General features: G+C 57.7%; 2 protein-coding genes across 2 annotated transcripts in view; both read right to left on the reverse strand.

Annotated features, from left to right (window-relative positions):
* Nucleotides 1-867, reverse strand: part of ALKBH5 (alkB homolog 5, RNA demethylase) — a 21795-nt gene extending 20928 nt beyond the window's left edge. Inside the window, exon 1 of the mRNA XM_029927911.1 lies at nt 1-867. Within this exon, the coding sequence (XP_029783771.1) occupies nt 1-95 (95 nt within the window). The 5' untranslated portion in view covers nt 96-867.
* Nucleotides 868-5402: 4535 nt separating this feature from the next.
* MYO15A (myosin XVA) overlaps nt 5403-24944 on the reverse strand; it is a 47453-nt gene continuing 27911 nt past the window's right edge. The window contains 29 exon segments of the mRNA XM_029928839.1: nt 5403-6462; nt 7113-7253; nt 8332-8465; nt 8791-8924; nt 10852-10985; nt 11980-12140; nt 13021-13117; nt 13695-13772; nt 14001-14095; nt 15204-15334; nt 16700-16782; nt 17023-17096; nt 17347-17419; nt 17681-17753; nt 18020-18135; nt 18729-18907; nt 19354-19428; nt 19529-19640; nt 19923-20064; nt 20841-20959; nt 21045-21160; nt 21536-21611; nt 22078-22137; nt 22379-22500; nt 23625-23697; nt 23829-23934; nt 24257-24389; nt 24489-24669; nt 24811-24888. Coding sequence (XP_029784699.1) covers nt 6361-6462; nt 7113-7253; nt 8332-8465; nt 8791-8924; nt 10852-10985; nt 11980-12140; nt 13021-13117; nt 13695-13772; nt 14001-14095; nt 15204-15334; nt 16700-16782; nt 17023-17096; nt 17347-17419; nt 17681-17753; nt 18020-18135; nt 18729-18907; nt 19354-19428; nt 19529-19640; nt 19923-20064; nt 20841-20959; nt 21045-21160; nt 21536-21611; nt 22078-22137; nt 22379-22500; nt 23625-23697; nt 23829-23934; nt 24257-24389; nt 24489-24669; nt 24811-24888 — 3198 coding nt within the window. The 3' untranslated portion in view covers nt 5403-6360.

Below are 24944 nucleotides of genomic sequence, written 5' to 3' on the forward strand. Positions count from 1 at the left end.
GCCGCTGCCTCCCGGCTGCCCGCCTTATAGTTGTCCCGGGACGTCATGGACTTGAGCTTCTCACGCAGGTCCGTGTAACCGCTGGCGGCCGCCATGGCCCCCGCGACGTTGCTCTAGGGTCCGCCGGGGCGGGAGGGGCGGCCGGGCATGGCTCTCGGAGGACGCGCCCCGACGCCCCCGGAGGAAAGGGGTTCCTCAGCGCCAGGCCCCCATGCGAGACCGGAGGACCCGGCGGGGGGCGTCAAGGGGCCGGGCGCGGGGTCGGGCCTCAGGGGCGGAGGGTCATGCAGCGACGGCGGCAACGGGGCTTCCTCCTTCTTCTCCACCTCCTCTACGTCCCAAGGAGCAAGGGCGCTGGCAGCGCCTCATGCCGCGGAGGGCCGCTGCGGAGAACCGACCCGACTCCCAGCCAGACCCTCGGACGCCCGGCCCAGCCCGCACTTTAAAGCGCTCTTCACGACGTCACGGGCCGTCCGCCCGACGTCCGCCAGCGCCGCTCCTCAGCGGGCTTCTCGGCGCGCACGCGCAATGCCGCCGGCCACCGCGGCTCTGAGCACAGCAGGCATGCGCGCGCGTGTAGGCCGGGTCACCAGGGGTACCGGGCGCAAGCGCAGACGGGGACCGCTCGGCCTCCGCCGCCCCTCCCCCACCCACGGAGGCGCTCCGAGGGAGCACCCTCAAATAGCAACCTGCCTTCTTGTCGTGCCACCTCCGCGACCGAAGGGCTCCCTCCACAGAGGTGCGCTCACGCTGTCAACGCTGCCGCTATGCTGCGTCACGGCATCGTCTAAATGCACGAAAACGCCTCAGCCCTAAACGCGCAACCACCGGGAAACCGCCACAACCTAGGCTGCCCCGTTACCGCCCCCTTTGGCTTTTCCAGTTCTTTCATTGGGTCACGGGCCACGCGCTGGGCAGGACCAGACAGGAGCTTCCGGAAGTTGGTTGGTATTCACGCCTGTCAGTCAAACGGTCGCCTTGGCTACTGCGTCCGTCACTTAATTAGGTGCGTGGAGGGCGTCGAGGACCCCTGAAGAGTGAATAGGTGGCTGTGTAAGTGCCTGAATGGGTGAGCCGACGGAAAAAAGCCCACTGATGCTTTAGGAAACTTCTGAAACCAGGGGAAACTTCTCAAACTGCCGGTCCGAGAGCTCTGAGCCCAGACGGCGACAGCTCCAGAACCTGGACGCACTGAGAGGGCACCTTCTTGTCCCAACCCCGCCGCCCCCACCGCCCCCGCCGCCGGGAGTGGACGTTCCACGAGTCACGTCTCGGTGACGGCGGGTGCGTGCGCAGCCGCGGGACGCGCGGGGAGTTGGCGTAGGTCTTGCTTCGGGCTAGAGATGGGTGTAGGGGCACATCTTCGGGAACGACCGAAAGAAATTCACGGGGACTAGTAGGCTCACGGTGAAGGCAAAACTAAAGAGAATTATTACAGAAGTAACTCAAAAGTTTCGAAGCAGTGCGGTTGGATAGGGTGCACGGCGTGAGCAAAGGGGTGGGTCCCCAGATAGAGGTTTCTTCTCGAAAAGCTCCCGTGGCTCCCAAGATCATGTTCATTGCTTTGCTTGTGGTTCAAAGACCTTTCCTGCCTCGCCTCCTGTCCTCTCTCCGCTAACTCTGAGCCCCAGCCTTGCACTGACGGTGCCTGGGCTTGCAGACAGATTCCGTCACACCTCCTGGCCTTTCCCCAAGCTGTTTTTTCTCCTGAAATGCCCGTTCCCTTCCACCCATCTCCTTCGTTTTGATTTTTTGAGGCTCTCCTCACATCCCTAGCAGCCTTCCCAGATTCTCATTGAAATGAAATGCATCCTTGGTTTCATAATTTGGCCTCCGCATCTGCCTTCAGCCTCACCTCCCCGGCCATTTTGCTCCCAGACGGTGTCTGCATCCTCTCTACCACCGTCCCCACGCCCCAACATGTTAAGCGCCGGAATGACAGACAAGGGTTTGAATCTTGACCCCCTGACAGGCTGTATGACCCCGGGCAAGTGACTTCCCCTGTCTTCTGGGTTGTAAAGTGGAACATTAGTACCCATCCCATGTGGTCGTTGTGAGAATGAAACAGAGTCGTGTATGTTAAGGAGACTGACTGCACATCTCTAGTCCGGGTCTCAGTTTCCAAACTGAAGGGCCTACTAGTCCCTGTTGGGAGGCGGGGCTTATGTAGTTACTTGGACAAGGCCAGGCCAGCAGGGCCTGTGAGATAGGGAGTCCTGGACACCTGGGAATCTGGTGCTGTCCCCAGGCTCCCTGCTGGGCCACCTTCCAAGAAACACCAGATTCAGGGGAAAATGGGGCAGACATGAAGCCTATGGTAACCCCGGCTCCTGTTCTTTTCTGACACAGCCTAATGCGCTGGTGCTGGTGGTGGTGGTGCTGGTAGGAAGGCAACTACAGGTAGTGAGAAAGTGGCCAGTGGGCAAGGCTGTGGCCAGGTGGCCTGGGCTCCTGCTTCAGTCCTGCCTGGGCCATACTGTGTGAATGCCTGCGCAGGGCCCCCTTTCCTGCATGATGAGCAATTGGCCTGTGAAGGCTCGGGCCCTTTGAAAGCCCGCCACCCACCCCTAAACTGCCCTCTAAAAGGGCATTGGACTCTTGCACACCTGCTTGACAGGGACGTCACCATCTCAGTAATGAGAAAAACTCCCAGAGTCTCCTCTGTGGAGCCCAGCTCCCCTCACCTCTTCTCCAGGTCTGAACAGCCCCTCCCATCCCACGCGCCTCATCCAAAGCTGCCATGTACCTCTTCCTGACTTTTAGAGCCAGAGCCGGCACCTCTCTGAGCCTCAGTGAGAGAAAGTACAGGCCGTGGAGCCAGCCTACCTATGTTTGAATCTTGGCTAGGCCACTTAGTGGTCACCTGCTTCATTTCTGTGGGCCTCAGTTTTCCCATATATAAGATGGCAATAATAGTACCCAACTAACTGTGGGTATTTTGAAGGTTAAATGGGTCAGTCTACATACAACACCTGGTGCAGAGTAGAAACTTGATAAGAATGCGCTTTTTAAAGAAAGAAAAAAAAAAACTCCTCCCCACCCCAGACATCTATTTGTATCCTATGCTGGACACAATGATGACCACTTAGAAGGTATTTGCTCTAAGACTTCTGTCAGTGTTTCCAGTTTCCAAAACAAAGTAGAGGCTCAGAGAGGGCAAGGAACTTGCAAAAGACCACACGGCTAATCAGTAAACATGGAATTTGAACACAGGCCTCTATGGCTGCACAGCCTGGGCCTTCAACCAGCAAGCCAAGATTCTCTTAATAGGCTTGTGGGTTCTGGGCAGCAGAGGCACCCCTAGGCAGGGAGGGGAGTATCCGGACACCAGAACCTGACCAAGTCTAGCCTATTGTCACACATTGGAGTAGCAATAAAGTCCTTGCGGTTACTTTTTGGTGCCCAAATATGACACATCCTGCCACACCTGTCTGGGACCTCAAGCCTTTACCAGCTGACTGTCTCAGGCTCCCATGCCACCTACACATTTCTCCTGTATTGTTCTCACCACACACCAGGCTGGGAACCCTGAGGCTTGGTCCCTTCTGCTCCGGACCTCCGCACACTTACCTGGAGTTCCTGTCTTTCTGGGTCCTGGCCCAGACCAGTGTGGCACACGTAGGGTGCCTGGGCAACAGAGCAGGGGCTGACTCTCGGGTCACCCCCAACTCTCTCCACTCTGCCTTGTGGGGATTGTTACCTCCTTTTACAAGGGTCTGAATTGCTGATGCTACCATAAGTCCCCAGAACAGCTATTAAAGCATGAACCAACTGGGTGGCTCAGTTGGTTAAACATCCGACTTTGGCTCAGGTCACAATTTCATGATTCGTGAGTTTGTGCCCTGCATTGGGCTCTCTGCTGTCAGGGCAGAGCCTGCTTTGGATTGTCTGTCTCTGCCCATCCCCTGCTCTCTCTCTCAAAAATAAACATTAAAAAAAAAAAAAGGCATGAGGCTATGCCTTAAGGTCCACATCCTGAAATCCAAATGCTCTGTTCTGGTTATCCAGGTCCATGTAACACACCACCCCAACACTTAGACTTCAGTCACCTGTCCAGCTCACAAATATGCAGTCTGGCCAGGGCTGGGCTGGGAGGCTCCTCTCTGTCGAATGCACACCAGCAGGACCACAACCTGGAGGAGCCGCTTCCAAAGCGCCTCACTCACACAGCCCACCTGCATTCTGAAGCCCAAAAGGCCTCTCGCCTCTCACCTGGGCAGAGTGACTGCAGCAGGGGCAGCCTGATGGATAACTCCTCCCCCACGATCTCAGTCAGCTACAGGCACTGGATTCCTCACCTGGGGGCAGGGCTGCTCTCAGGGGAAGCCAACCTGCCAGGTGAAGGTGAGACAGCCCTGTGGCGACCGGCTCTTCCTTGACCTTCCCTGTCTCTGGATAGCTGGATTGATCCCCAAGAGATACCAACTCCTCCACACCTGTCATCACCAGCAGCATCTGCACCACGGGTTTCCCAGCTGCCGCTACAGCAGCTCCCCTCTACTTCGGTCTCCCTGTCCCCTACATGCACTCTGCTCTGTGGCCGAGATGATCTTTTCAAAGTACGATCTGAGTAGATCTTACCCCGCCCCAACCCCGCTGTCTCCCACTGAAAAACCTTCGAAGGCTCCGCATGACTCTTGGGGTGAAATCGTACATCCTTAGTGGGGCCTGCAAGCCTTACTCAGTCCTCCCTGCCAGCCCCTTCGGCCTCAAGTCCTCCACTGCTGATGTCTTGCACGTGCTGCTCCCTCCCCTCACCCCCTAGCTAGCTCCCACTCCCAGATCTTGTCATGGCTTCTAGTTCTTTAACTGTGAGCAACTCCCAGGGCCTGGCATTTGCCTAGTACACAGCAGGTGTCAGTCAAACGACTGTCTTCGGCTCAGGTCATGATCTCATGGTTTGTGAGTTTGAGCTCTACGTCAGGCTTGTGCTGACAGCTTGGAACCCGGAGCCTGTTTCGGATTCTGTGTCTCCTTCCCTCTTTCTCTGCCCCTCCCCTGCTCATGCTCTTTCTCTCTCTCTCAAAAATAAAATAAACATTAAAAAGAAAATTAAGGGGCGCCTCGGTGGCTCTGTTGGTTAAGGGTTTCACTTTAGCTCAGGCCAAGATCTCACAGTCCATGGGTTCAAGCCCCACGCTGGGTTCTGTGCTGACAGCTCAGGGCCTGGAGCCTGCTTCAGATGCTATGTCTCCCTCTCTCTCTCTGCCCCTCCCCCACTCACACTTTGCCTCTCAAAAATGAATAAACGTTAAACACTTTTTAATTAAAAAAAAAAAAACAGGTATTGATGGAGAATAAATCTGTCCTTGGGCACCGTGGCTCCAGCCCTCACATACCTATCCAGCCTTCTTCTCCCAAGCCTGGTGCTTCCCTCTTCCACAAGTTCCCCAAAGCACCAGCACTTTCCATCAACATTTATTTATTCTTTCACTCATGCAACAACCATTTTCAAGAGCCTACTCTGTGATAGGCATTGTCCTAGGCTCTGGGAGATACAGTAGGGAACAAACACTGTTTTCGCCGTTTGGAAGGTTCATTCCCCTCCCCTCCATCTGTTCTTAGCAAACTCCTACCCATCCTTCAAAACCCAACCCCAATGTCCCATCTGTGGGAAACCTTTCCCAGACTTCTAACTCCCCAGCCCCTTACATGAAACTTCTCTCTCCCTCCACTACACCACTCTCAAAACTTGTTTGATCCATCCAATGATGGGGAACTGGGGTTGGGGCTACCTAAGGAGTGCGGAGTTGGGGGATAGAGGTCTGAAGGGAGAGGAAAGGACAGAGGTCTCTGCTGGAAGCTCTGTTCATGGGCAGTGAGTCAGGGGCACAGCTAGGCCTCCAATTCCTGCCTCCTTCCTTAGGCTTCTTTTCCAGCTACTCAGCAACTGCTTGGAGGGAAGAACAGCTCCCAGGCACACCTTTTATTTGCATAGAAATGACCAAGGGTCACAAAATCCCAGCTGAGCACTGTGCATAGAGCTCCCAAGGAGAACCCGTGAGGGGCTGAGATGTGGACATGGAGCGGATTCGAGCATCAGATCCTGGATAAACCATGCACAAAGTCCAGTTTGACTGGGCCACTGGTGTGGGGATTCTCCACCACAGGAGGGAGTCAGGGGCAGGGTCCCATGGCCAGCCTTTGGAAGTTCCTCCTGTTCTCTGACCCAAGTTTGCACGCTGCAATTCCATCCCAACTTTGGATCTGTCTACTCAGGTTCCCAGGGACTTAGGTCATTCCTCCTACCACCTCTTGGTCTCTCCTCAAAAGGGTCACTGGCCCATAGAGGCCGAGTGATTCCCCTGGGGCCACACAGCAAGCCTTCTGGCAGGGGCAGCTGGAGGGCTGGGGGCTGGGTCAGAGCAGCGTGATCTCGCTGGGGGGCAGCGTGAGCCGCTTCTCCCGGGCACTGAGCAGGTTCTCCACGTGCACGGCCACCACTCGACACAGCTCCAGGCCCTGCAGGAGAGACCGTGAGAGCCCACGCACCCACCCACACTTCCCCGCCTCTCACCTAGGGGTGAGATGTGGTCGGAGAGAGGACTAGTGGGTCTCACCCTTGTCCCCACCTTCCCCAGGGTCCTGGGAGTAGTGTGAGGAGCTGGAAGGGAGAATTGCCCGGTTAATAGACGGGAAGGGTAAGTGAGCAGGAGATCAAGTGCATCCGGTTTGCATGTGATCTGTGTGACCTGGGGCCAATGGGGTGTCAGTTCACCAGGGCCTGCCTCACAGGCTGTGGTGACGATTCCATGAGATTTTATTACACGTAAACCCTTTAAAAATTAAAAATCTAAGTCTAGTCAATGAGTGGTATGTTTCTAACTATGCATTGCCATGGTTACCACCTGGGACCCACAGCCTAGAATAAGCCGTGGCCCAGCCTCAGGGCTCTGCAGATGGGGTGGGGAGGAAGAGGCAGCAGAGAATTGTGGCAAATCCACCCAAGTGTGGCTTTCAGACCCAGGCGGTGGAGGGATCCCCGAAGGGACTTCAGTGCGGGGGGAAGGGGGTGCGCAAGGGGCATGGCCAGGACCTGATCTACTGAGAGCCTGGTGAGTGGAGGGAGGGAGGGGCCAGGTGACAGGACCTGGGTGCCGGGGCTGGGTCACCTGCTCCAGCTGCAGTTGCAGGGTGCGCTGGGCCGCCACATCCCCCAGGGCGATCTCCACATACGGGTAGCTGGAGCTGGCCGTGGGTCGCTGGGTCCGAGTGGACTGGATCTCCTTCAGGGGGAATTTCACCATCAGCTCCTGGAGGGGGTGGGGAGGAGACAGGCTTGTTGGTGGGACAGTCTCACCCCCAGCTTGCCTCTCCCCTGCAGATCACATTAGTAGGAGGCAAGACGCTCCGGCAGGAGAAGCAGTTCTCCAGCGACTTGCTGGGTGACCCAGGGAGAGTCGCTTTACCTCTCTGAGCTTCAGCAAATACACACACCTCTCTGTGTGCCAGGCACTGTTCTGGGATCCAGGAGGCAGCAGATGCCAGTGGTAGCCTGACCCTCACATCAAAGCTGACTCTTAACACCTGCCTCTTTGTCTGGAGCTTTCTTTCTGCTCCCAGGAGCAAACTCGGAGCACATGCAGGGAAAGCCGGATCAGTGAGAGTTAATGCCTCCATTAATGACACAGGGCAACATGGCAGAGAGACACCCCATCTCCCTCACCCCCAGAACAGAGGGTATCCTCCGAGGACCGTGTTCCATGCTATCTCCTGGCCCCCAGCTCGACTGAGCGCCGGTTCCCACAGGGGCCCCTGCGGCTAACACACTCTTCCAGAGGTGCGTTCCCAAGGTGTGTGGGATGTCCCTTCCTGGTCTCACTTCCTCACTCCAGACGTCTCCTAGAATCACTTCCGAATAAAGTCCCAGCCCCCAGCCCCTTGGAATGTGGCTGTGTTTGGAGGCGAGGCCTTGGAAGAGGAAATGAAGTTGAAATGGGGCAGTCAGGGTGGCTCAATTCAAACCTGACTGGTGTCCTTATGAGAAGAGCAAGACACCAAAGATGTGCACACAGAGAAAGGGCCATGTGAGGACCCGGGGAGGAGGCGGCCATCTACGAGCCAAGAAAAGAGGCCTCAGAGGACACCACCCCTGTTGGCACCTTGATCCCCGACTTCCGGCCTCCAGACCAGTGAGAAATGATTGCCGCTGAAGCCCCGGGTCTGTGGACCATGGTCACAGGTTTGAACAGATTTGTGCGCTGCTGGAGTGTTTTTCATGGGTGACCTTTCACCTTCACTGCAGCCTCATGGGGTGGCGCGGCTCCCCGGAAGGCAGTGTGGCTCAGAGGAGAGGGGGGCGAGGGGCAGGGCCAGGCTCAGGCCACTCACGTGGGTCTCGGTGCTGAGGAAGTTGAGGCCATTTTGGTTGACGGCAAGGATGCAGGGGGCCGGCACGGCCACGTTGCTGCAGCTCTGGACGAAGAAGAAGGAGGAGCCGAACATGGGTAAGGCGCTGAGGAGGCCTGGTGTGGGGAGAGGGGGCAGTCATCAGTGTGGTGGCCATGGCCAGCCCGTAGCCTGGGTCTCCCCCTGGCCATGTCCAGTGTGTGTGTCCTTGCCCTGGGGCTCCCCCCACCTCTCCAGCCACCCCAGCTTCCCAGGGCCACCCAGAGCCTAGGTGGTGCCTTGATGACAATTTTAGAAACATTCTCTCCAGGCAGGTGCTCAATTTGGTCAGCACTGAAAATACCTTCATACGAAGAAAAAAGTGCCTCCATCCCCACCTTCTGGGGCCCCCTCCTCACTAGAGCGCCCCATGGTTCTCGGCCCCCAGCCCCAGACTCTTACCCAGAAACTGGGCACGGGCCTGGTGGGGGCTGAGCGCCTGTGTCTGCTGCCGGTGCTGGCCAACCAGGTTGAGCCAGGCCGAGCCGGCCACGGTGTGGTAGAGCTGGGCCGGGATGTAGTCCTGGACCTCTCGCCTGCATGGAGAGGGAAAAGCGGTCCTGAGTGGCCACCACCATAGGTGCTCCGTAAAGGGTCTCCGTCCATCCTCACCTCGGGGCAGGAGTTATGCCTAATGGGCATGATCTTTGCACCTCCCTGGAAGACTAAGTGCTGGCTGTCAAGTGCTCACTCATGTCCTGGTATCCAGCAGGCACTACATAACCCTGGCTGGTACCACTAGGCTCTGCCTGTTTGGAGAAGAGGGAACTGAGGCTCTGAGAAGGTTCCCGATTAGTCCTCGGTCACACAGTGACTTGGCGAACTGGGGGGCCAAAGCTTGAACCCAAGGCACATTTGTTCTTTGTAGCCCCGACCCCCAAAGAGAGGCCTATGCCATAGGGGTGAGATGCACAAGGGTGGGCAGAACAGCCACCAGCAGCCGGTCAGAGATGGAGCAGAGAAGCGCTGGGCCCCAGGCTGGACCCCTGGAGCCAGCAGACCCCTCCTCCAGTCCCTTCTCTCTGACACATGCTGGCTCTCTCTGGGCAGCCCCTTATGCCTCTTGGGCCATCTGAGAAATCCCAACAGCAATCCCAGACCATCCCAGCTGCCCTGGGCTACACAACAGGAAGGGCTGGGAGAGAGTCAGGGGGGCCTTCTTTGCCTAAGAGACCCCCAGGACAACATTCTCCCTCTTTATGCTGCTGGGGTGAGGGCCTGGCATCTGGACCCGGCCTCCCTAGGTTTGGGTTCCCAGCCCTATGATTTATCGGGTAAGCTTCAGTGAGCCCGATGACCTCTGTGGGCCTCAGTTTTCCCATCTGTAAAGGGGGAAAATAAAGTATGGTTGGAAAGATTACCTGAGTTGATGCAGAGTGCCTTCCAAAAAGTAAAACTCAGTGATGATTTTTTTTCCAGGCTTGGGGTTATAGCTTTATGTGCTTCCTTGGCCTTTTGCTTAAAATTATAACCTAAAAAGAGCTTTACATATTGAGCGCTTACTGTATTGCAAGCTCTTGGACGTACACCGCACATATATTCCTACTGGGGGTTCTCAGGGTGTGGCTGAGGGCCTGGGAGCTCAAAGCCACCTGACTAATAACGCTAAGACATTATTTGGCCTTTTCCTCTCCTGGTTTCTCACAGGTGGGCAGGAGGACTTGCCAGAGGCCGCATGACACGTGAGATGCCAGCAGACGGAGTGCAGAAGCACATCTGAGAATCCAACTGCCTTGCGTGAGGCTGATCGATAAAGAGATGTGCAAAATGTAAAACCGCACCACTCCTTTCACTCCATTCTTTTTGGGAAAGACAGTTTTTTATAAGTCGTCTGCATTACTGCATAATATAAATGTATACTACGTGAGTTATCCTTACTTTTCACGTTATTACAATTACAACATACAATTGTTTATGTCTGAGTATAATATATTAAACTTATTTTTCAAATAACAAATCAGCATTTTAATAAATCAATTTCAGCTTTGCCTCGGGTAAGTATATCGATACTATAGCCACATATGTGAAAGCTCTTTGGGGTCCTATTTTTAAGGGAGTAAAAATGTTCTGAGACAAAAGTCTTAGGATGCTTGATTCATCGCCTCTTTGGGGACGCCGGTTTAAAGGCCGCCTGACACCCCAGAATTTATTTAAGAAACCGCCTGTGGTCCGGGGTTGGGTTGCTGTTGCAGGTGACACACAGGTGAACATTTCTGTGGCCACGGGGTATGTGTATCTCAAAAGCTTTTTGATCATTCCGTTTTCTCTGAGCTATGAATACCGGCCAGAAGCAGCCTATTGTGGAAGGAGGCTGAGTCCCAGCTCAAGCTGCGAGTCGGAAGACTCCAGCCCCAGGGCCAGGACAGCCCCTCCTTCCTGGCCAGCTTCCCAGACACTGGTGCAGGAGCAGAGCCCAGGGCCCGAGGCGGGGGGCGGGGAGGCCAACCGGTGGCAGGTGCTTACATGCTGGGCAGGTAGGAGTGGTCCTTGGCCCGGTGCTGCAGCAAGGCCAGCTTGGACACTTGCTGCAGCTGTTGGTCGCTGGGCCGGCTGGCCGGCACGCTGCTGAAGAGGCCCTTCAGGTAGTCAGGCAGGACCTGTGGGGGATAATTCCTTCATTAGAGGAAGATGGGAACACACGCGATTTTAATAGTTCCAGTCCCACTCACTTCCGGGCTGGGGCGGCCTGCCTCCCTCCTGGGCTTTGGGGAATAGGCACGTGAGGGTGAGCAGTGGGGGCCATGGCCTCAAAGCCCCTGTGGGAGTCCCTACAGTGGCCAGGAGTGTCATGGACACCTGCATGCAGCATCCAGGAATGGCCCGGGGCCCGGGGTTTCTGAATATCAGTTTTGGTGCGTAGTGGGGAGCACCGTAGGTGGGGAGCACTATGAGACCCAATTCACTAGAGCTGGGGCAGAACTAGAGGACCTGCCTTTTGCCAAGTTCCCAAGGGATGCTGCTGGCCTGTAGGCTGTCCCGGGCTGCCCAGGGCTGGTCGTCAACAGCCACAGCATGGGCTGTGAAGGCCAAGTGGCAGTATTTTGTACCCAGAATTGCTGAAGCTTTGGCACCAGCTGGACAAAAACATGAGCCCTCTGTCCGATCCCTTCCACAAATATGAGTGCAGGAGGGGAGAACCCAGATTTTGTAAACTCCATGATCCTGACTTACCCGCGTCTCAAAGGGGAATAACATGAAGACAAAAATAATGCCGGCAAATGCTGGTCAGGTGTTCGGACAAGGGACAGGTCAAGCACTTACAGGAGGAGGAGGTCAGGACGGAAGGGGAAGTCAGAGCAGCCTCGTGGAAGAGGTGCTGTGTGGGGTGGCCTTGCCAGCAAGGACTTAGGTGAGCGGAGGTGCAGGAATCACAGGTTGGACGGAGCAGTGGCATGTGGTAGGGCCCACGAACTAGGTAGTGAGGGTGACACGGTCGGAACGCAACAAGAAGTCCGTGCAAGGGAGCATGGGCCTCAGGGCTAGAAACGGGGCTGGAAACATGAAGGGACCAGATGCCAAGGCCATGGGGTCTGACTTCAGGCAGGGAGCCTGGAAGGTTCCAGAGCAGCAGGGTGGACCACAGGCACTGACCTGGTTGTAGTGCATGGTCACATACAGCTCGTTCTCAAACTTGAGCGGCTGATCCCAGAGCACACGCCGGAACCAGAGCATGTAGCCACCGTCCACCTGCTCCATCTCCGAGGCCACGTCCAGGATGTAGGCACGGCGGCCGAGAGGGCACACGTGCTGGCCTGTGGAGAGCCAGGGCTGCTGCAGAGCTATGCTGCACACCCCCTGCGAGGTCCTGGCCCTACTCCAGGACGCGGAGACCTCCGAAAAAGCCACAGTGCTTCATGGTCCCAGAAAGTGCCCTGGTTATGCTCAGAGGAAGCCCAGCCCCTTCCAGAGGACGCTGGGGACAAGGAGAAGCACAAAAGACCTCAGGTCATGAGACCAACAGGTACCTTTCTCCAGAACTCCTCAGGAGACCCCTTGCCGGGCTCCTGGAACGGCTGGAGGGTGGGGAGGACTGAGACCTGCCAATGAGTGGGTCTGAGTCTGTGAGGGCCGGTTTGGTTTCTCCTCGCATTGACATTTCTGCTCCCCATCCCGTATTTCCAGTACCCCTGTACCAAACAGGGGGCGTGACGTGATGATAAAGTCCAGGCCCTTGAGGCCTGAATGCCTGGCTTTAAATCCCAATTGTGTTGTGTGGGGGGCACCCTGTGGGCTCAATCAGTGAAGCGTCCAACTTGGGTTCAAGTCACGATCTTACGGTTTGTGAGTTCAAGCCCTGTGTGGAGCTCTGGGCTGACAGCTCGGAGCCTGGAGCCTGCTTTGGATCCTGTCTCTCTCTCTCTCTCTCTGCCCCTCCACTGCTCATGCTCTGTCTCTCTCTTTCAAAATAAACACATGCTCCCGGCTGAGCAGGGCCGAGGGCCAGAGGTGGGAGGCAGGAAGGGCCCATCCTCCATGAACTTCGGTCTGGTGGGCAAGACAAACGTACAGAGCCGGGGGAGCTTGGTGCACAGGAAAGTTCTTTCGCAAGGTGACAAGGGGCTTCCTGGAAGAAGTGGCATCTGACCTGGGCCTTACAGGCTGGGCCCAGTGTGCTCAGTCCTGACCGCTCACCTCGGTTGGTGACAGCGAAGATGACGTACTCGCTGCAGGCCTCGGGGCGAGTCAGAGCCATCTCAGCGCAGATTTCTTCCACCACGTCCAGGGCCACCTGGGGGGAGGGAAGGTGCAGCTGTGCCCACCAAGTCCACTCAGGCCACGGGAGCCCAAGCACAGAGTCCCTCAGGCCCTCTGCAGGGACACAAAGGATCCTCAAGGACTGAGAATCAGCCTCAGGCAGGGAAGGAACACAATTTTTGGAGTTTGACAGACTCAGGGTTCAAACTCAGGGTTCAAATTCTTTTATATTATATATATATATTTGTCTTCTATATTATATATATATATATAATTGTCAAATTGGCTAACATACAGTGTGTGCAGTGTGCTCTTGGCTTTTGGGGTAGATTCTCGTGGTTCATCGCTTACCTACAACATCCAGTGCTCATCCTAGTGCCCTCCACCCATTTGCCCCTCTCCCCCACCCCCCTAAGGTTCAAACTCTGCCTCTGCAGTGAGACCCTGAACCAGAATTCACCTCCCTGAGGCTCAGTCTGTTTCTCCGAGATGTAGGTCCTGTCCTGAGGGGCTTTGGGAGGGACTGACGGGTTCAGCACCCTTGGGGGAGGGGGGACTTAGGTGTCCCCACCCCTCCAGCACCTGCCTGCCAGAAACATTCCCTCACTTACGGTGCAGGTTTTAATTTTGAGGTGGCGTTCAAGGCCTCCGGGGAGAAGAAAGAGCTGCCTCTTGGAACTGCGGCCGGCCTGGGACAAAGAGAAGGCAGGAGATAAGAGAGGCTGGGACTTGGGATCTGGGCCAACAGCTATCCTCTGCCATGTTAGTCCCCAAGCCAAGGGTCTGTGGCCAGGCTTGTGCAGGATGTGCACCTGGACCACACAGGGCCTGACTGCACATCTCTGAGCAGTGAGTGCACACGGGGTCTCTGGTCTCATGCTCATCCTGATGCCCCCCACCCCCCACGCCATGCTCACCAACATGGCCCGAAGCTCCATGCTGCTGGGGGGCTCCACACGGCCTCCAAAGCGCAAGGTTTTGTGCAGATTCTGCTCACAGGCCTTGGCAATCCCTAGAGAAGCAGGAGTCAAGGCCTTGAGCAGGTGGGCACCAGCCAGGAGCCCACTGGCTTCTCTCCAGATCCCATGGGGCATTTACTCTCCCGTTTGGTGCTGAGGAAACAGCTCAGAGAGGGGCAGTGATTTGCCCAGGGTTGAGAGCTGGAATGTAAGAGCTGCATTCGAACCCACGTCTCATGTGGTTAAAGTCTTTAGGCTAGCCCACAGTCCCATTGGAAATAGCTGTCACCTGCAGCGGTTGACTGGGGGGTATGTCCCCAACAGGCTGCGCCCCTGCCAGCTGGGAACCCCTGCCAACCACCCTCCCTCACCCAGAGTCCAGGGCAGAAGATCCCACCAAGTGTCTCTCTGTGTCTCTGCATTAAATGTGCCCTCGCTCTGGGGTGGAGGTCGAGGCAAGAGTTCTCAGGTGTATTCTGCTGCCTGCGTGGGCCTGGGAGCCCTTCCCCGTGGAGCTGGGTCTATTCATCTGGGAGTCTGGGAATGCTGACTGAGTCAAAGCGGAGGATTCATGGAGCGCCTGGGGTCTCAGTCTTGGTTTCTGTGCAGGTCATGATCTCACAGTTTATGGGATCGACCCGTGCATAGGGCTCTGTGCTGACAGGGGTTGCTTTGAAAACAAGGGTGGGGGTGAGGCCGAGGACCGGACCCTCCCTCCATACTTTTAGGCTGTAAAGCCTCAAACCCTGCCACCACTTGGGTCTCACCCTGCCCAGACCCCCCCCAAGACGCTTGTTGATTCGCAATGGCCAGAGAAGCAGGGCCTCACCGCGTAGTCCAGCCCATGCCACATCCTTCCTTCTCCCACACATTCCTGCCTCCAGACTTTGCTCCTCCCTCCCATGTGCTCGTTACTCAGGGTAACACCCCCTCCAGGAAGCCTTCCCAGACATGCCACTCTGCATTAGATCAGTCAGCCCATCACATCAGCCCCTGTGGGACCCCTGCAAATGTTTGGGGGATGGAATTAACATTAGTAAACATCCCCCCAAGTGCATGTGAGGGACCAGGCCCTCTGTGTTTTGGTCCCCAGCTGGCTTCCCAGCCAATCCTCGTGAAGACAGGCCCACAGCCCTGGGTCACCACTCAGTGGCCCCTCACCCTGGAAGGGCAGGCCCGGAGTCCGGCTCACATCCTGGAGGAAGCGAACCAGGTGTGGCTGGAGGACCTCGGAGCAGCTGTGGTAGGCAGCCACGATGTACAGCAGCCTCCAGCCTCGCTGGCAGCTGTCCCTGCAGGGACGCACACGCAGGGCCGCGTTACAGGTGGCCTCGGTCCTGGAGAGCCATGCCAGGAGGCTCTACAACTGGGCTGGAGTTCTTGGGCTCTCGGGCAGCTCCTGTCTTGTGAGGATGCCCCTCCTTGGCCAGTGCAAGGAGGGCAGCGGGGGACGCCCAAAGTCATGCAGAAGGGGCGATCTGCTTGGGAAGCCAGGGCAGGAGATGGGAAAGTGGGAGATGAGGTCCTTGACATGACATGTCGGGCATAGAATCCTTCTGTGGAGGCTCCTGGGTGCAGGCCCCTGAAGGAGGGGAAGGGGGGCTGCCGGGGCCGTGCAGACATAGTGGTGGGGAAGGCCTGGGCATGGAAGGGACAGAGGGATGTGCTGAGTGGTTCCAGAATTCCTGGGGGATAGAGAGCAAGCTGGGAGGTAGAAAGGATGGGGACAGGAGGATGGATCTGGCGGTAACAAGAACATCACACACCGGGCACTTGTTGTGTGCTGGTCCCAGCAAACACAGTAATTCACCTTCACACAGCCCTGGATCCGAGGGCTCCATCTGTGGGGACTGCTGGTGACTGGGGACGGCACTCGGGCTCCTTTAAGAAAGCACCCACTCCTCCCTAGGTCACTGTGGTTTGGGGATGGGCATGGGGGCCAGGTCTGACCAACTAGAACCCTGTAGTCTCTTGGCCTCAATGATGTTTGCTTTAGGGACGGTTATCTGATCCAGGTCTGGCCAATTAAGAGTTCAGCCTTCCTCTGGATATGGCGGTTGGTTTAGGGACAAGTATTTGGCCCAGCCAGTCAAATCTCTGATTCCTCCAGCCAAGACAAGCCAATAACATAGGACTGGGGAATTTTTGCTACAAATACTGGGTCAATCTTGCTTTCCCCAGGATTACTGAGCTGGAAAATGTGTCTCCAGAGCTGGTATCTTGCCGGCATATTGGAGATATTACATAAGAACGCTATCAATACAGAGAGAGGCAGGGCCAGAATATAGAGAAAGACTGCTTCCTAATGACACCTGGATCCAGCTATGCCTGAATCCATATTTGGCCTTTTGAGTCACCTGAACTCTCCTTTGCTTAAACCAGCTTGATCTGGACTTCTGTCACTTGCAACCACGAGCCTGAACATACACATTATCGCTGCCATTTTACAGATGAGGAAACTGAAGCTCAGAGGGCAGCAATGGCTTGTCCCCGCCCAAGCGGCTCCAAGGACATGTGCTCTGCCTACTGAGGGAAGGAGAGGAGGAGGGGGAGAGAACCAGGAGGGAGGGCCTGGGGAGGAGAGGCCGCGCCGGCCCCTCCCAGAGCAAGCGCACAGTGTGGGGACGAGGGGCAGCGGTAAAGGCCAGCTCACTCACTGCTTGGTGCTGGTGTTGTCCGTGATCTGCTTCACAACTTGGCAGTAACACTCGTCCCGCATGACCTCGTGGTCCCCACAGAGCTGAAGAGGGGCAGGCCAGGTCACAGGCCCAGGCCATGCCAGAGCCCTCGCCACGCCCCAGGCACAGAAGAGCAGGGTGAGCACTTGGAGAAAGGCCTAGGGCCCCTTCCCCCGCCCCCTCCCCACCTGCAGGCGGCACTCCTCTTTGGGCTTCCCATCCCCGTGTCCTACAACTTGGTTGACAGAAGGGGAAACTGTCAGGCAGGAAAGGGAGCACCTGGCAAGATCGGCCGGACTGACCTTCAGGAGGGTGTAAAGCACGTCCAATTCACTCTGGCCCTTCAACGGGGCATCGCCCATGAACCTCATCACAGCTGTAGGGAAGACTTGTCCCACTCAGGCCAGACATCCAGCTGCCCACTCACCCAGGGCACCCCAAGGTTGGGTCTGTCCCTGGGACAACATTGCCAGAGGCAGCAGGGGGGCTCCTCTTCCCTTAAAGGGGCCCCAGGTCTGAGGTGAAGGGAGGGGAAGACTCTGAGGGCCAGAGGAGCGGGATGAGCAGGACACACAGTGCCGGATGCCCCCTGACCCAGGGCCCTGGCTGCAGTCCCACGTCCACACCTAGGAACATGTCGGTGGCCATCTTGTTGAGACTGCTGTCGCTGAGCTCGATGAGAGATTCCTGGAGCGGGGTCTGTGCGGGGTGGGAGGGGCCGTGTCACGATGGCGGAGGGTCAGAAAGAGGACGGTCACATGAGACAAGAGAGTCCCCCTCATGGAAAAGGAGCCAGGCTTGACAGTGGGACAAGTGCTGTCCCGGGAGGAACCCAGGCCCCTGGGCTGCTGAGGGCTGGGAGGGGTCCCCCTGAGGACCAGACTGTTTGCCCAAGGAGCCTGGGAGGGGGCTCTGGCATCATCATTTTACACACGGGGAATCAGGCCCGGGGCTGGACACCTTGGTGAAGCAAAGCATATCTTCCAAGGTTCTAGATTCCCGACCCTCCTTGGATTTCAGCCTGAGGCCGTCCCTGCAATGGGAGACAGGTACTACTGACAGTCTTGCCTCTGAGCCTTTGGCGGCATCCTTTTCCCACACAGAATGTTCTTGACCCAATGTCAGTCATCTGGGCAGGAAGCCCCCGTGGCTCCCGGAAGCGGAGGCCGCAGGTGGACCTCACAGCTATGGTTTCTCATTCCCCACCAGAAGTGGGTCTACCCCGCGGATGGCTGGGAGAAGACCCAGAAAGACCCTCCCCTCCTCAGAGTGAGGACAAGGGGTGGGGCTACCACTCACTGGGGTCTCCTCTGAGGGTCCCGGAAATACTTCTGGGCAAACTCGAGCATCGTGTGTGGTGGGAGAGTCAGGCCATCCTCTGCGCGGTCAGGGGAGCCAGCCCTGACTGGGGGACCCTGCGGGAGGGCCACAGCTAAGAGGGCCTGCCCTGTCACACCTGCTTACACCTGCTCACACTCCAGGCTGACTCTGGCCAGACCCTCTCATGCTGCCCCTTGCCCACTGCCATTCAGTTGTCCTGGCACCCTCTGCCTGGTCACACCTACCAGGTGCCCAGCTGCCCCCCTGCCCCCCGCCCCCCCACATCTGCCCTCACCCCCACCATCCACATCCCATCCCGGGGTTGGCCTCCCAGACTGCTTAGTGCTAGCTGACCGTGCCCCTCACTTCTTAGTTTCACCTCAATCCACCCCTCACTGGCTCCCTTCCACAAGGCTGACCCTGCCCCATTCAACAGGCCCCACCCCCTCCCAGGTTGACCACCTGCTGGCCCCCAGGCTGGACCTGCCCCTTGGGCCTCATCACAACCCTTCTGCTGAGCCATACCTCCAACCACCTCTGGTCACATGCCGTGGGCCACACATCTGGCTGGCCTACCATGTTCGCCCGTCCTGGCCAGGATGACCGTCTCCTGTCCACCTCCTCAGTCAGGCTGACCGCCCCCTGCTCCCCACTGTCTCAGCCCATCACCTGGCCCTGCCGATCTCACCTCCCTCCTGCGGCCCACCTCCCTCGCGGCAGCCGTGCAGCCCACGGCGGCGGCCACTGCGGCAGCGCGGCCCCGGCCTGGCTCGGCCGGCAACTGCAGGAAGTCAGGGGCGGCCGCCGGCTGCACCAGCTCGGAAGGGAAGCGGCCCACACGCCCGTGGATGGTCCCAAACCTCCAGCCTAGTAAGGGAGGAAAAGGCTCTGAGACACACAGGAGGGTTTTGGGACTGAGGGGACACTTTAGGTGTATTTGAGCACCTTCCTGACCCTGCCTCAGTGCTCTGTGAGGGAGGGCAGGCCGTGGAGCCTATTTGCAGATAAGGAAACAGGGGAAGACATTCCCTCAGTGGGAGGTGGACTCTTAGGCAGAGAGAGAGAGACCTGAGCCACATACGTGGGAACACGAATAGTCGTGGAGGCCCCACAGTCAGATATGGAGACAGAGGGCTGGGCTGGGTGTCCACCAGGAGGATGTGACTGGGCCACGTGGCTGGGCCAGACCCCTCTGGGGCCCCAAGAAGCCCCCAAAGAATATCTGCAGTGTGAGTGCACAAAACTGGGCAGACTGTTTAGCGTGTCCAGGGTTGGGAGCACGGGGGGCTGGGCTGGGGGTCGGGGGTATCCACCGAAGTCGGGGCCTTTGCGCCGCAGCTCTTCCAGGTACACGACCTTCTTGCGGACAACGCATCCGGCACTGTAGCCTGGGGGTGAAGCCAAGATCAGCACCTGCCAGGGAGGCCCCCCTCGCCCAGCACCACCTCCCACCCCCTGTCCCTACCCACTCGGTCCCACGGCCCTGACCCATTCGAGGTGGCTCCAGGGGCTGCAGGTGAATGATGTCACCCTTGTGGAAGGCCAGCAGCGCCGGGTCCTCGGGCAGGAAGTTCCTCACTGCGACTACATAGTCTGAGTCCTGAATCGGGCAGGGGGGGCGGGCTTCAGTCCCATCCCCTCCTCCCAGAAGTCTGGGGTCACTCCCCTGCTCCTCTCCTCCACAGGCATCCCTTCCTGACAGAGGGAAGTTGTGCAAGTAGATGGGGGCCCATGTAAAGCACTGGAGACCTGAGTCAGATGAGCACAGGCAGACACCAGAGTACACGCACAGGGCTGGCCCGGCCCGGCCCTCACCCAAGCCTCCCTATTGGGGCCACGGGCCCAGCGCCTGAGGAGGGGGCATCTCTAGGGCAATCCTGACCTTCTTCAGCTCCAGGATGAAGTCGTCCACCAGGCTCTTGACCTGGTGGGCTCGGGCTGAGAAGAGGATGACCTTCTCGCTGGCCAAGTTGAACTCCAGCATGTTCTGGGAGGGGATGGTCACAAACAGGATATCGGCAAAGCTGGAGAATGGGAAAGTGGCATGAAGGCAGGGCTCCCTGGCCAGAGGGTACCCTCCTACCCACCTGCCCTGCTCCTTCTGCCCTGTACCACTCCCAAAGCCCGGCCCCCTGCCCCTGCCACCAGGGCACCTAAGAGCTTGCTCAGCCCCCCTCCCCATTCTGCCTGTGGCTCCAGCCCCCTTCCCATCACCCTTTGAACTGACACTCCAGCCCTCACCACCCTCTGCCTCTTTTTTTTTCCTCTTGATCTAACCCCCCAGATTTTGCCCATGCACATTAATCTCTTTCACCCCCTGACCAAATTCTCTGCATCTTTCATGTAACCAAAGAGTGAGGCTCTCCTCCTGTCCTTGTGGGACAGAGGAGAAAAAGGGGCTGCTGGCAGGAAAGGGGTCCAAGGACTCGGGGGGCTCTTATGCCAAAGCACCCTTTCCCTTCCCAGCTGCAATAACACTTGGCTATTCACAACACAGACGCCATCCCCTCCCCTGCACAGTGAGCTCTGCCAGGGCAGGGCTGGGATGTGGTCAGAAAGGCAGGACAGGGTAGTAATGGGCTCCTAGCTCATTGCTGTGTGACCTGAGAGCAACTTTTCTGGTTGAGCCTCAGTTTCCCCATCTCTAAAATGGCCTTGCTTAAAGGGCTTGGCACAGAGCCTGGCATATCACAGTTATCTGTTGGTAACTGGCTAGGGAAAGAGTCAGTAAAGAAATGCTAATGCCAGTCCACGACCGTCTCCAGCTAACCCCATTCGCGCCTGCCTGCCTCCCGGTCACCTGTACGCGCGCAGGACCTGCAGCTGCCCGCCAGCCTCCCGGCTGCCCTTGACCCTCCGCAGGAGCTTGATGCCTGTGTGGGACACAGCTAGGATCTGCACGCCAGTGCCCACGCTGCCCTGGGGAGGGGACAAGGGACACGTGAGCATCTCCCAGCCTCGTCCCTGAAGCCTCTGGGAGAGCGGGGCTGGCAGGGGGTCGCACCGTGGCGGGGAAGAGGCGGGAGAAGTAGACCTCCCAGCTGTCACGTGCGGTGCCAACCACGGCCCGCTTCACACTCTCCGTTGCCAGCGGCCGCTGCATGTCCAGCTGGTTCTGGGCTAAGGGATGCCAGGTCAGGTCAGCACTCTCTCTCCCCGCCCCTGCCAGCCCACATTGCAGGGAGGGAGGCTGACCCCCAGCAAGAAGGTAATGGAACAGTGTGTTCTCAGTGTCTACACTGGGAAACTAAGGTCCACGGACAGACAGAATAACTATAGGGCCACACGGTGCATTTGGGCCACATGGTGTGTTGGGGTCATGCAGTGTGTTAGGCAAAACTGAACTCAGGCTGGCAGCCTGGCCTCGGAAAAGGCCCGGAGCAGAGCAAGGAGGGGTGTCTGGGAGGCAAATGGGGCTGGGTTTATCCTCTGGAAAGGGCTGGCTTGGCTTTGGCTGGCTGTCCCATCAATGTCCCCTCCCTTCCCCTATGGTACCAAACAGGGCCTTCATCTTCAGCCTCTCGTCCTCGGAGATGCGCACGCAGGCCTCGGAGAGCGTGTCGTGCAGGATCTGCGGGAAAGGGCCACAACGCAGGGAGCTTGTGGACACCCCCCCCCCCCCCCCCCGAGCTGGGAACCCAGGCTGGACTGGTCTAGGCTGAGTGGGAATGCAGAGGCTCCTTATTGGTATAACAGTGGGATGGTTTGTGTGAATCAGACCCCATTTACGAAGGACCCTCTCTTCCACAACCAGTGCTTCCCCTCCTGGGCCTCGGTTTCCTCGTGCACATGGCGAGGCTTGGATCTGACTTCTGAGTCCCATGTAGCTAAAACAATCTGCGTGTCTGGTTAAATCGCACTGTGGGCTTGCTGACCTTGTCCACGGGGGTGTGCGATTCACCAGAACGGTTTGTCATCCTCACTGGGGTCAAGGACCCCAAGTACAAGAGTATGGAAGTGAAATCCACACACCCCTAGTCTGGGCACCCATTGCCCTGGGGTGTACACCGAGCGAGAAAGGGAAGAGAAGGCCTCACCTGCCGGAACAAGAGGTCCAGCTGCACAGGGTGGCTGTAGCTGTCCTTGGGGTAAAACACCTGTGGGATCGGGGCTCCAGTGAGGCCCCCTGGACAGTCCTCTCACTTTGCCTCACACTCGGCCCCACCCCGGCCACATACAGCTGGCTCCGTACCACCAGGGTGCCTGGCTCTGACTCTGCCCTCTGGCTCAGACCAGTCTCTTGTGCCCCTGCCCTGCCCGTGCTCCCTGCCCACTGCTAGGGAGGGGGCCTTGCCCCCATTCGGCCCCTGCTTTGGCCCCCCCCCCCCCGCCAGGTACCTCTTTGCGCAAGAAGATCCGCCAGGGGGCGTCCTGGTAGCCATAGTAGCTGGGGTTGACGAGGCGGTGCAGCCGCGTCTGCACGGCTTCCTCCGGGGGCTCCAGTGACCGCGAAGGGGCCACTGGGGAGCACGGTGAGTGGGACAGACATGAGCCAGAGAGGCAGAGCTGATGAGGAAGGGGACTCAGAGGTCCTCTTGTCGGGGAAGGGGTGGGGGCTGAGTGCTCTCGCTCATCCCAGGCTGTAGACCCACCAATCCTGTGGGCACACACGTGGCACCCAGGGCACTTGACCCTGGCTCAGCCCTTCACTTGACACACATATAGAACACCCTGGAATATGCAGCAGGTCTGTGCTAAAGGCTGGGGGTGCCACGGTGAACATTACAGACAAAGAGTCTGCCCTCGTGTTTAAAGTCTCATGATAGGTGTAGGTAGAAGAGACAGTTAAGAAATGATAAAGCTTTCAATTCTAGGAGCTGGGATGGGAATAAATCTGGGCTAGTTAAGAAAAAGGCTAGAGGCAGGTCTGTGAGGGTGCTTTGGTCTTGGTGATCTGGCACACCTCTCTGAGATGACACTGAGCTAAGACCTGCATGATGCAAAGGCATGAGGAAGAACATTCTAAGCAGAGCAAGTGCAAAGGCCCTGAGGTAGGAGTAGGCTTGCTGTGTTCCAGGAACTGTGTGTGCCAAGAGGACAGTGGGAGGGGATGGGTTGGAAAGTTGGGCAGATCATGCAGGGTCTCGTAGGCCATAGTGAGGAGTCTGGAATTCATCCTAAGAGTCATAGGAGAATTTCTAGCAGGGACTTGATGTGAGCTGATTTATATCTATTAAGACTCACTGTAGTTACCATAAAGCATAGAATATAAAGATTAAGGTTCCAATGGTGATGCTAGGAGGGCTGGTTTATATCCTTGATCTGACACTTTTGAACTGTGTGATCAAGGGCAAGTCATTAACCACTCTGTGTCTGTTTCCCATCTGTAACATATACACAAAAATAGTACTTCCCTGAAGGGTTTCAGTGCGGATTTAGTGAGGCCAGAGTGGGCCTGGCCTGAAATCTACTTAAGTGCTGACGCACTTACACAACTGTCCGCATGGTACTTGCACGTGGGCAAGGGGACACAGACACACTCATGCCCTTGTCATGGAGCCCAGGATGCGCCTGTGTTATCACAGGCCCACTCAGAGGCTCGATCAGCAGCCCTCATGCCCCTCCTCCCCTCCTGGCCCCTCACCTGGCATGGGTCCCATGGGTGGCCGTGGCATGCTGGTCACTGGCTTCACCAAGGCCACGGCCTCTCTGGGCACCTGTCCCACCACAAAGAGAGTGTTCAGGGGGCCATAGGTCTTAGCTTACAGGGGCAACTGGCTTTTGGGGCTCTCCTAGACCCTGCTTTGTTTTTTGCTCTGCTTGGGCCCAGCCAGGAGCTGACCCTCACCTGGCTACCGGAGGCTGCTGCTGGGTGGCTCATCTGCTCCTGGAGGATCATCAGCGCCTCCTCGTGGGGGTCTGGCCGCTTCACAAACACCTTTCCGCCATCCTTCCTGGTAGATGGCACATGGGTTTCTTCTTCCCAGCCACAAATCCCTATGACAGGGAACTTCTTCCTCCGCCCCTACCCATCACTACACAGGAGAACCCAGAGAGGATCAGAGGCTGGCCTGAGATCCCACAGCACGGCTAGAGAGCAGCAGTCTGGGCCTTCCCCTCTGCCCCAAGGCCTCATTTGGACCATCGGCATAAACAAACTTGCTCTCTGAAGGTTGCTGCTAACCCGGTAGATGGCCACACTGCTGTGGGCACTCAGGCACGTGAAGAGGACACTTGTCCAGAGGGATGGAGGGTTGGGATGGGGGCAGAGCTGACCTGAGGGCCTCAGGCCGGCCTCCCCGGGGTGGATGCTGGTACTGCCTCACGATGTCCTTGATCTGCTGTGTGGGCTGCGGGAAGTGCTCCGAGTTGAGCGTCGAATACCGGACCAGCTCGGGGCAGGGCGAAGCTGTGGGCCAGGGGAGGGGATGGAGTAAGGCCACAAGGAGCAGAGCCATACCCCCAGTCCTGTCCCGGGAAGCCCCCACTGCTGGGAGAGGACACTCACGGGTTTCTGGACAAGCACGGTCCTGAGCTAGAATGGGGGCAGCCACGGGCTTGGTGGGGGCTCTTGGGGCCTTGGCCAGAGGGGCGGGGGCCAAGGGCTTTGGAGTGGAGCGCAGGAGCACAGGCTTGGCTGGGGGTCCAGTGCCTACACACTTCGGCCGTGCCTCTGGCGCTAGGGGTTTCTGCACAGAACAGGGAAGAAGGTGCACATCCTGGGACACGTTCTCAGGGACCCCATGCTTGCCCAGGATGGGTTGTGGGGCCTCCGCCTCAGAGAGGCACCATGATGTCCTGGAGCAGCACAGTGGGCAGGCCAGGCTCACCTCTGGGAGCAAGGGCCTTGGGGTGGGGCTCAGGGGCTGCTGCTGGAGCGCCATGGCCTGCAGGGTCATCTCTCGGGCCTGAGAAGAGGTGGTGGTGTGACCCAGTGGCCCATGCTCAGGGCCCCAACCCCCAA

The sequence above is a fragment of the Suricata suricatta genome, chromosome 17 (assembly GCF_006229205.1).
Source record: "Suricata suricatta isolate VVHF042 chromosome 17, meerkat_22Aug2017_6uvM2_HiC, whole genome shotgun sequence".
Taxonomy (NCBI): Eukaryota; Metazoa; Chordata; class Mammalia; order Carnivora; family Herpestidae; genus Suricata; species Suricata suricatta.